The sequence below is a fragment of the Nelusetta ayraudi genome, unplaced genomic scaffold (assembly GCF_046127955.1).
Source record: "Nelusetta ayraudi isolate G7.1 ecotype Tasmania unplaced genomic scaffold, CSIRO-AGI_Nayr_v1 ptg000042l, whole genome shotgun sequence".
Classification (NCBI taxonomy): domain Eukaryota; kingdom Metazoa; phylum Chordata; class Actinopteri; order Tetraodontiformes; family Monacanthidae; genus Nelusetta; species Nelusetta ayraudi.
The window spans coordinates 8,788,858-8,800,000 of NW_027466092.1; the positions used below are offsets into that span (position 1 = coordinate 8,788,858).

At 44.1% G+C, this 11,143-nt stretch overlaps 1 protein-coding gene across 3 annotated transcripts in view; it reads left to right on the top strand.

The window, feature by feature from the left end:
- Positions 1 to 11,143, top strand: part of m1ap (meiosis 1 associated protein) — a 36,974-nt gene that overhangs the window by 23,499 nt on the left and 2,332 nt on the right. For 2 of the 3 annotated variants that reach the window (XM_076034097.1, XM_076034096.1), the window contains exons 5-12: positions 5,135 to 5,290; positions 5,547 to 5,706; positions 7,254 to 7,395; positions 7,635 to 7,698; positions 7,786 to 7,928; positions 8,865 to 8,980; positions 9,482 to 9,563; positions 9,755 to 9,805. In XM_076034097.1, coding sequence (XP_075890212.1) covers positions 5,135 to 5,290; positions 5,547 to 5,706; positions 7,254 to 7,395; positions 7,635 to 7,698; positions 7,786 to 7,928; positions 8,865 to 8,980; positions 9,482 to 9,563; positions 9,755 to 9,805 — 914 coding nt within the window. The remainder of the gene's footprint in view (positions 1 to 5,134; positions 5,291 to 5,546; positions 5,707 to 7,253; positions 7,396 to 7,634; positions 7,699 to 7,785; positions 7,929 to 8,864; positions 8,981 to 9,481; positions 9,564 to 9,754; positions 9,806 to 11,143) is intronic. The other variant, XM_076034099.1, reaches the window with a different exon arrangement.

The window sequence follows — 11,143 nt, forward strand, 5'->3', positions numbered from 1 at the left end:
GGTCAATTGAACATTCTAAATTGTCCGTAGGTGTGCATGTGAGTGTGAATGCTTGTTTGTGTCTATGTGGCCCTGCTATGAACTGCCGACTTGTCCAGGGTGTCACCCTGCCGTCGCCCTAAGACAGCTGGGATAGGCTCCAGCAGACCCCCGTGACCCTGGTCTCAGGAAGAAGCAGATATAGAAAATGAATGATTGAATGATTGAATGAATGAATGAATGAATGAATGAATGAATGAATGAATGAACAATTTTGTCAGGAATTAAAATTGTTTTGCGCAATTCTCTCCTGTATTTCAGGTTAAAAGAGTCGTGTGGCCATTTTGGGCTGTCACATTTTATTAATGATGAATTATAATTGGTTTAGATTGTGCTGTATTCTATTATCCCAGTAATCCAAGTCTCTGTGATATCTTGAGTCTTTCTATACGGTGTTTCATTTTAAAGGTTCATTAATCCCATTTGTAATTCAAAGATCCCAGTTTTGTTTTGTTTTGTCTGTTGTTTTTGTTTATTTTAATCTGGACTTCATTTGAGCATGATTAAGTATCCCTAAAACTGAAACTGGTCATTTCTGCATGTTAGGGAAGGGCACAGAAATGAAAGGATGGAAAGTGGACCAAATTAAAGAAGGAAAGAAAAGGAATCCACTGACAAGCTGAATGCATGTTTTATTTGAAAAAGTAACTTGTTCATTATATGGGACCTTTAAATGTTAAACAAATTTTAGCACCCAACAATGTAAAGTAGTAAACTCCTTCTGTTAGAACAGTTTATCAAGATGCTGTGTTTGAGAGGATGTGACGCCAACATAAATCAGTTTTAAAGTGTCTCAAAGTCAGGTGTCACCGGGCCAGTCTTTTACTTTTAGAGCGGACAGCTGCTCGCTTGTGTTTCAGGGTCAGGTTATTTGTGCGGTCTATAGCCCACGTCTCATGGGACATTAAAGCAAATTTTAAGTCATTAGCGAATGTTAATATGTTTGCGTACGTGTGAAGGTGACTTGAAAAGTATACAAGCAACGAGGCCACAGTTTCAGCAGTGTGACTGTGTCAACGGGAGCAGAGAATATCCTTATTGGGGTTGTTTGAACAGCTGCTAACATCCGCAATCACAAATCAGGTATCCACCTATCACCTCATATAGAGATATAGGCAGAGCAGAGATGCCAATCCCTTTAACTGTTTGCCTGAACCTGATGAATCAGTAACTGCTGCTTCCTGTTAAACTGTCATAAGAGCCACAGCGAGTGTGAGGTTTCACAAAAACAGGGGAGAGGTCTTGTGGTGCAACAGTGAACCCTTCACCCTCCCAACAGTCACAGATCAACATCCGCCAGTCGCACCTCTCCATAGAAGCAGCTGCATCGCTACACATCCTGCTGGGAAAGCAACAATGGTCATCTTCCGTCGATAATCACAGCTACTGCAACTGTGTTTAGGTCTCCACGCACTCCTGAGAAAATTAAAGGCTGAGGTCCGAAGTACAGTCCAAGAGAGACACAGACAGCTGCAGACAGCCCGTGTTTAGACTAGTTCTAGGGGGCAGTCCAGAGGACACGTTCCACACCCAGGGTCAGCTTAGCAAAATATTTTCCAGACATTGATTGAATTTCTTAACAAAGACAGAAAAATGTCAAGGCGGTTTGTCATTTTGAGGGTAAAATAACAACGGGAAAAAGCTGCTATCTTGCTCTCACTTCATTTTCCATCTTCCTCACCCTTCCAGAAAATTCTCAGCTTTGGGGCCGGCTTCTGTGGTCTCCAGTAACTGCATCATGTTGGATTACCATTGTACACTATGAAGTTGACGTTGATAAAAGAAATTTCACATCTCAGCATGATTTGGTCTAATTAATGAAGAATTGTCAAATTAAAGATGTAGTATTTAAAGCACTTCCTGTAAAACTGAAGCTGTTCCAGCTCACCATGGAATGTGACAAGTCCAGGCTGAGTCAGAGTCCATCTTTTCCCAAAGCCTTACATAGTCAAAACCACTTCAGGAAGTCTGAAAGATAAGTTTTTTTTATAACCTGTTCTCATAAAAAATGCAATTCTCGACAACCCTTTGTACATTGGTACTCCTTCCCCTGTGCTCACCTTCGCCTGATCCCTTTTCTAACATATGGAAAGACTCAATTTTTAATGGGGCTCAAACCAAATGTTTTGTTTTTTTTCTCAGCTGTAAACAGGACAAAATTTACTGGTCTCTGGACATTATGATTAATCTTCCAAGTCTTGGCTTCACTCTACTGAGTCCTTTAAAAAGAAATCTAATACAGGAAGTCATAAGGGATTTTCTTTTAGTGAGAGATTTTAGATTGTAAAGGATCCCTGGAGGCTGCAAGTGTGAGCAGTTGAGTACAAGAGACACACACTAAACCAGCACAACATATACTGTACATACTCAAATACATAATGAGATTCACACTTACAAGTCTTCTTCCTTGGCCCAGGATGTGGATCACACCTTTCACACACACACACACACCCACACACGCTTGCATATGCACCCAGGAGCTGCTAAAGAGAAGCGAAAGGACAATTACCCTTGTAGGTCAGGCTGATAGGTCACATGGTCTGGCAGGAAATGGGCGGGATGAAGAATGCACAAGGTGGAATAGAGACTGTGCAGGGAGAGTAGCGACTGATAACGCACTATAATTGTTTTTCTCTTTTTAATCTGCCGTAGCCTCTTAATGAAGTGAGCAAAGACTCCGAAGGGGGAGACGGCTGTCGGAGGATTCGGCTGTATAAACACATTCCTCATGCAGTCAGATAAGGCCGCTGAGTGGGCGCAGGCAGCGTCGCCGAGCCTCAGCCGAGTGTCACACACACACACACACACACACAGCACTTCGGTCAGAGATGTATGGCTTTGCATAAACCGATGTGTCCTCAGTTATTTATTCAAGTCATTTTTCCCATTCTCCTGCATACATGGACACAAACACACACACACACACACACAGGCTTTGGTCTAACAACGTGCCTTTCAGTGAGGTCCAACATCCCCAACATGACCAGCCGTTCATATTCGCTGTCTCTGACCCTACATTGTGCTGTGTCTTCAAGCTTTTGTGTAATTCATGCTTCCCTTTTTCTTGTGTACACCACTGACGTGCCATTTCCTCCTCCCTCCATCCCAGCCTCTCCCCATCTCTGCTCCCCAGACGGACATTATCTAAGGGGCGAGGCGATCGATTGCCTGCAACCGTTTTCTTCCATGTCTGCACATCTGTCAAGGCTTTTTCTGGTATCTACGCACGGCTCTTCCTAAGTGCACCGTCTTGTCCTGTCCCACTCCTGTGATGATATGATGATAGTGGCCTTTGTGAATTCCACCTAACTCTCTCTACATCGTGATTTCCTGTAAGGTGCCGTGGCTTGTCTCCCCCCCCCCCACCCCCACCCCCTCCTTGCGGGACTCATGTTGTGTTTCACTGATGATTTCAATTATCCTGACCTGACACCAGAACATCCCTTAAATCCTTGTGAAATATCTATTGACCTAATCTTCTATCCCTCGCATCCAAGTGGACCAAATCAGTGCTCCTGCTGGCCTAACCAGCTTGAGGCTTGAGTGACATTAGCTGTGCGCCAATACTCGAGAGCCAGCTACTCTACTTTGCGATTTACACTGATACCTTTGTCAAGAAATAGCGCAATGAAAAGTGAAATCGTTTTGCCAACTAAGAGAAAAGCCTTCTGTGCCATATTTTGTTCTTATCAGGATGGAGAAATCCACTCTTACACTTATCACCAGCATTAGCAAGGCTTGCAGTAGTTTCATTCCATTCATTCTACGTCTTTTCCTGCAGGAGTTTTTAGTTCGGCGAGCAGCAGTCGTCTTTCCTACTTTCATCCCATCTAGAAGGAAGCTGATTGTTATGGAAATGACTGCAAGTGTAAGACCAGCTGAAAGCGCTTTCTGCAGGACGTTGACAAGATCAGCGCATGACGATTCCGAGTTAAATCTGAGCGATCCCACTGTCGTGTGAGGCCACGTGTTAAAACAGAGAGGCTGGCATTTTACAATTGACTTTTGAAAAGCGCGAGTGGGATCAGAATTCTGCCATTTGTCAATCTTGTGAATGTCTCTCTCCTCCTTCGTCTCGCCTTGACTCTGCAGCCTTAGAACTACTAGTGTGCGTCAGCAAAATAAAAATAAAAAAAAAGAATTACCCTCTTCTTCATCCCCTCAAATGTGGTGCTTATTCCTGGATGAAGCTCATCGCGTCACTCTCACCCAGAACCAGAAATAGCTCGTGTACTGTCTGTGCTTCTGACAGTTAAACCACGTAATTGCAATTTTTTTTTTCTTTCCTGAGGATTTGAAAGTTTGGCCTCTGTCGCAACAGGGAAGTTTCGACACTCAGCCCTTTTCCTTCATCCATCTCCTCTGCTATTATTCGTCCGTATCACTTCTTCTCCTCTGCTCTCGCTGTGATCCTCTCCTCTCCTCTCCCCGTAGTCCCATTAGTTATCTCCTGATGGGTTATTAACTATTCAACAGCCGAGGGGAGGAAGTGAAGAGCGGGGGCATTTTGAAGGTTTGAATCCAGTTTGCAATAATAGATGAATATGAGAGGATGACAAATGAAAGATAGCAGGGAAGGGGCGGAGCGGGTCCGTGCGCATCTCATTTGCTTGCTGCCATGTTCTGCTGTCTGACACAGGAAATCCCTCGTGGCACAGGAGATTAAAGAGTCAAGACGGAAATTTACATTAATGTTGAAAAATATCCGTACCGTTGTCTGCCTTCTTTGGAGAAAATTCTGTAAAACTTTGAAAAATTCAGCCCAACCCTTCTAGAAATCGATGTCAGGCCCAGCAGAGGTTTAAAAAGATTTTTGGTTAATCCCGAGAAGCTCTTGCCTTAGATGGCAAAAAAGTTCAAAGAGTTTCCAGGGTCTACAAAGAGCCAATACCAGGGTCTCTGAGAGCCAATACAAAACTGAAAAGATATACATGTATATTGAATTTTGCCTCCATCTAGTGGTCATTATCAGACAACAACAAGCTGATTTTCTATTTTGAAAAGCTCACGCCTTTGTCTCACCGAAAAGTGCAACACATTACCCGTCAGTTTCAACGCCTGTGAGACACTTTGTCTCTCTCGATGTCGCCAACAGACAGTCTGATGTTGGGAACCGAGGTCGACCTGCAGAAGGTGGAGAACAACGTGTTGGCCATGGAGATGATGTTGAAGGCGTGGCTCCAGGAGCAGGGAGGAGACCAAGAGCACCTCCACCTCCTGCTGCCCAGCCCCATGGACAACCCCACCGCAGGTACAGGCTCATGCATATTCTCTCTCAGGCTTGAAGCATCGTTGCTGCATTCAATGCTGGGCAGTTACTTCCAAAAATCGAATTGCATCATTTAAAATGGAAACTCTAAATTGGCTGGAGGAGACAGCTGGGATAGGCTGGAAAAAGTAAGAATTTCCTAAAGCAAAAAAAGCAGAATTAAGAGTGTTTCTGCATATTTTCACCCAGATTGTGGAGCCCCTAGTACTGGAAGTGATGGCATTAGCCTTCTGTGTAGTGTGTGTGAAGTGTGATATGCAGGAGCGTCTGATAAGTCCCGTCCTCACACCTCTGCACCCGACACTGGGAGTCAAGACCGAGAGCGTTTTGGACTTCCTTCCTGTGACTAAGGGATCAGCCAATCAAATCCAAGCACCGCACAGGCTGAGAGCAATCAAGTAAGAAGGAGGGGTTGGGAGAACAAACTTACATAGAGTAGTGGAAAAAACTTTTTGAACACACTTGACTCAATCCCAACTTTTGTCATTGAATATTTGGCTGATTTTTCTGTGTTACTAAAGGTTTTGTTGCATCAGAGCCACACAAAAAAAACTGAAATGTTGTTTATTGTTAATAAGACAAAACAAGAAAACTTGTTGCACTCTGGATGTGTTGCATGGGGACATCATCTTGTTGAAACATCCGGTTCTGAGCTGGATGCAACTGTGCATGTGTAGCATGTGGATAAATGTTGTTGACGGCACTAAAATAAACTGCACTTTGAGACTTAAGAGTGATTCTTCGTGCAATGCAGTACATCACTAATGCATGGGGTGTCCAAAATCTTTTTCCATCTCTAGGTCCAAGACGTCCGTCTGCTTTGAGTGACGTTTTGTTTTGAATTGAAGTTTTTAAATTTTATGAATATATTTTGAACATGTAAACAAAGGAAATAAATAAATGCCAGACAAAGAAAAAAAACTTAATAAAGTATTAATACACATTTGAAAAGGAGTAGGAAGAAGGAAACACAATTCCCACCCCTTAGGATTTTTTTTCTCATGAAAAAAACATTTACGCAGATATATTATACATGTGTACACTGCAAAACATACAATCCATGTAAATGTTTATACACAGCAAAATATGTCATAAAGAAGTATGTATGTATATGTATATGTGTGTTCACACACACACAAACACACACATATATACAACATATCAGTATCAATATAGGCATAATGTACAAACTATATAAACATCTGTATAAATGTAGTTTCTACTGCTTACTTTTATATACATACCACTAAAGCCACGTCTGCATGTGTGCAGATTTGATTCTGGAAGTTCTGAATCCCTCCCATCACTTGAGACTCTGCTTGGTTTATGTAGTGGCAGCAGCTCTGATTCAGTTTAAACAAAACCATTCAGATGTTTTGAGGAGCTGTAACTTTTATACTTCTATAGCAACATTATAGTAACATGATGGGCATGCGCTACCATAACTTTTTTCACTTTCAACATCTGTGGAATTCTAAAGTTATAACACCAGCCTACATCAGCATTTGAAAGACATTTGTAATTGAATGAACAGCATCATGGTTTGTAACTGTGTTAAACTTAAGTGTGAATTCCGCTTGTAATGTAAACAAGTACACACATTTAAATCCATAAATGAGTGGATTTGTATGTGTACATGCTAATGCTCAGGCCTCATGTGCACCGCCTTGATTTCGTCAGAGCTGCTATTTGCACACAACACAAGTTTGGACGAACTTCACTGTGTGCTTTGATCGCAGACAACTCGGGATAAACAGATGAAAGCGATGATGTCATCCTCAGTTCATCACTAATAAGTCTGTGCTCAGAACTTTCTCCTCTGAAAACCATTTCACTGGTCTGGAAATGTGCAATTGCATGGTAAACTTAAGCTTGTGTCTATATGTTTGTGTGTGTGTGTGTGCGTGTGTGTGTGCGTGGGTGCGTGTGTGTGTGTACGCTGCAGGACCCTTCGAGCAGATGGAGTGTGTGAGAGTGTGTTGTACGGTCTGCCGCTGCTGATCCAACCCACCACCTGCTGGAAGCTGGACTGGGATGAAATGGAGAGCAACCACAACTTGTTCCAGGCTCTGTGCAGCTCTCTCAAGGTGCATCAGCAATCAAACAACATGCATCAGTTTGCATGCAAAGAAAGATTTTCATGCATTCCATTTTAATAAATGCTATTTGATTCAGATGAGCCTGTTTTGGTCACAGGGCAACTTAAAAAGAAATAAATTTAAAAAAATACCGATAATTTCTTCCGCTCACTTCCTTTTCGTAAACGTTGCACCCTCAGTTCAGTTGCCCAGCACAGTGAATGTGAATCTGTGTTTTCCCATCTCAGAGTCGAGATGTGTTCCTCCTGCTGCAGGTGGATCCTCCATTCAGGCTTGCAGCTGAAGCCTCGGGTCGGTGTCACTCTGGAAGTTGCACTAGTGTGATGTAATGTGTCAAGCGCTCCAGAGTGTCTCCACTTTCCCTCTGTGCCTCTCCAGGTGTGTGTTCCCACTACATCCTCCAGCCCTCCGTGTGTCTCTCGCTGTTGCTGAAGCCCGTCGTCTCCAGAGAGTTGCTGCTGCCCTGCTCGCTGCCTGCCGCCCCTAAGGACCCGGCACCTGACGCCCTGCACACTGTACAGGTTGGTCAGCCTCTGTTAGCGGAGAAGAGGAAGATGTATCTCAGGCTCAAAGGGAAGAATTTATGGGTTTTTTTTAACAACTTATAGACTAATATATTAGATGCATACTTTCCAAATTTACTGAAGCTCTCCAACTAATGAATGTGACTAAAATCTGGAGTAAGTTACATATTTTTTGTTTCTGAAGACCATGTTTGAAAAGGCTGGACTTGGTGGAATGAGTATAATGGCACTGATGCGCCTCCTGTAACAATGGGAAAAGTAGTAAACTGTGTCCAAAGCTCCTCAATCATCAGTATACTGTCCTCACAGGAACAATCCCATTAGCATAGTGTTAGCGGCTTAATTAAGTCAAAGCAATAATGCAAATGATGCTTCACGCGTATTGTAGTGCAGCAACATGAGAATACGGATGCAATAATGATTCAACTTCCAGGCAGTGCTGTCAAAGGCGAGCAACGCCCCTCAGCAGATGACCAACCCTCTGGTGGTTTGGACAGTGCCAGGACGCCAAGGCCTGAGGCCTTCTGTGCTTTTACAGCTTCCTGTGGACTTCCTCTTGATGCTTCCTGTCTCTGCTTGTATTTTCTATTAACTGCCACAGAGGGCGCCAAAACAAACCTCAAGAATGCCTGACAGGCATTTAGGTAAGGCTCTGTCGGCCTGTGGGGGAGGTCCAGCTGTACTCACAGCTTCATGCAGACCCCCAGCTATAAGACCAGGAAGAGTCAAATATAACACAAACATGTACAAATGTCAAACACAAACGCATTTCAGTCTCACTGAAGAAGACTGTCAAAAAACGTGCAACACGTTTTTGTTTGTATCTGTCTGTTGTATTAATATATTTCATGTTTTTCACCTGTGTGTGTGTGTGTGTGTGTGTGTGTGTGTGTGTGTGTGTGTGTGTGTGTGTGTGTGTTGCGAACATGTCAGTCTTGTCTCAGTCAGCTGGATGAGGAGGTTTTGCTAAACCCTCTGTCTCTGAGCTGCAACCTGTACGAGCACCTGCGGAGCCGAGTGCGACTCTCAGCACCTCAGTACCCCTACAGGTCAGGCAGGCTCACAACCTCAAATGTTAGAGATGTTATTATTGCAACTAAATCAATGCTGTGATGACATGGTTCCAGAGCAGGGCTGGGCAAACTTTTTGACTGGTGGCTCACAATGGGTTCTGTAATGTCACGGAGGGGATGAAGCAGGGGCAGATGGATGGAGTGTTTCGGTGACCCACCGAATAGAAGGAAAAATATGTCATGGGAAAAGTTGAAAACCATGTTCTTTAATGTCAATTGAAAATGAACACGACAACAAAATATGTGTCTTTGAAGCCCCACGGTATTTAGCTCTTTATTGAAGTTATTCTTAAAACACTGGGGGGGGGGGGGGGGGGGTACGGCTGTTTTATAACTTACTCACTATTAAAATAAGTTCCTCAAGTTTGCAGCATAACGGGCCGCATATGGCCCCCGGGCCGTAGTTTGCCCACGCCTGTTCTAGAGTGTGGTAGAAACAGTCAAGTCTGTATTGAGAACCATGAGAGATGCTTCCAGGTCGCAGCCCTCTGTTGCCCTCAGGGACCAGCCGCAGCCACTAGAGGGCCCTCGAGTCACGCACAGCAGGCAGCCGCTGCAGGTAAAGGCAGCAGCTTTATGGCGGTGTAAAGTTCACATCAGTGTCAACATAGTTATTATGGCCCAGTTTAAGTTGGTCATACGAATGAAACGGAGAGCAGCGCGCTGAACGAGATTAGTTACGCTCGCAGCCCGAAGTGTTTGGCTCGCTGATGCGACTTCGTATAACCGCTTGCGTCTGTGTTTGATCAGCAGAGGGCAGCACTTCGTTTCCACGACGTTCAAGATAAAGTTGATGAGCAAGTAAGCCAACTTCAATGTTTGGATACCATTTCAAATAAGCTCCATCACCAGGGGCAAACAGTGTTCGTTATGAATGAAGTTTCATCTTCAGTCTCTGTTGCATCACCCAAACTCTGAGAATATCAAAGCAACACTTGTTTGTTGGGACTGCTGGAAATGTGGAAATACTCGACAGAGCGAGCTAAAAATGATGCCGAGTGCAGTGTTACCAACAGGATCACTGCAAAAGATCTACAGATCCTTTAGGTATTTATTTATATGTTATAACCGTGGGAAGAAAAAAAGAGGAAATAAAATGGGAATGAGGAAAATGTTAACATTTAACTAAGAGTTTACTTTTTATCCAGTTCTTAATTATGCGAGTGCTTTTTAAAAGTGTTTTAAATGTACATTTTGCATGTGGATAGCACGCATGAATACTATAGAAGAGTATCTGTGGCCTGTATGCAGTGGAAGATTAAGTAGCACGAAATCAAAACTGCAGGCCTGTGAAACAATCAGGCTCATTTCCCCCCCAAAATGAAATATCTAAGAAATGAACTGTTTACAGCATTTGAAGGATCGAACCAAAGAGTTATGAAGCAAGAAGTATGGCATGTTTTTCAAGCGGCTGGAAGAAACACATGAGATTGTCAGACAGGGTGTGTGTGTGTGTGTGTGTGTGTGTGTGTGTGTGTGTGTGTGTGTGTGTGTGTGTGAGTGATCAGTGGGATCACCTGGTGTTGTAACTCTGCTTTGTTCCATGGAAGAGCTTTATCTTTACTCTGACTAACGCTGATGAAACACACTGGAATTTCTCAGAGATTCTCCAATGCTTCTTTGGCCAACGTGCATCAGCCGCACGACGCGTCACCAAAGAACACAAAGGCTGCACGTGGAGGATTTCGGCCGCTGCGCACACTCGGGTGGATCCTGCGTGACTCGCAGCGCCGTCCCTCCATCTGGCACACGCGCCCGTCGCCATTTCGCAGACCGCGAGGCTCCTTTACATTCGGGGCCTCGTGTGTTCCATCAGCCGAGGCAGAATGTGACCTGAGAGAACGCTGCTGCCAGCAGCGTGACTCATCGGGGCTGATAAGGCTGCTGACATGCAAATAGTTCAATCTGGCGGCGGCACGCACACAGGGGCTTTTTGTCCGCTGCGCTTTCACTGCGTCCCGTCCTGCGGCCCAACTCCCGCTTGCACTGATTGCTCCTTTCAAATCTTGACACAATGTTTGTACGTCTATGTCCTGATAGTAATGTCTTCCTTTTCTCTTCTCTTCTCCTTTTGTTTCACCTCCGTCAAACCCTCCCTCTTGCTCTCTCACGTTCGCTCACCTCAAAGTGAAACAGAGG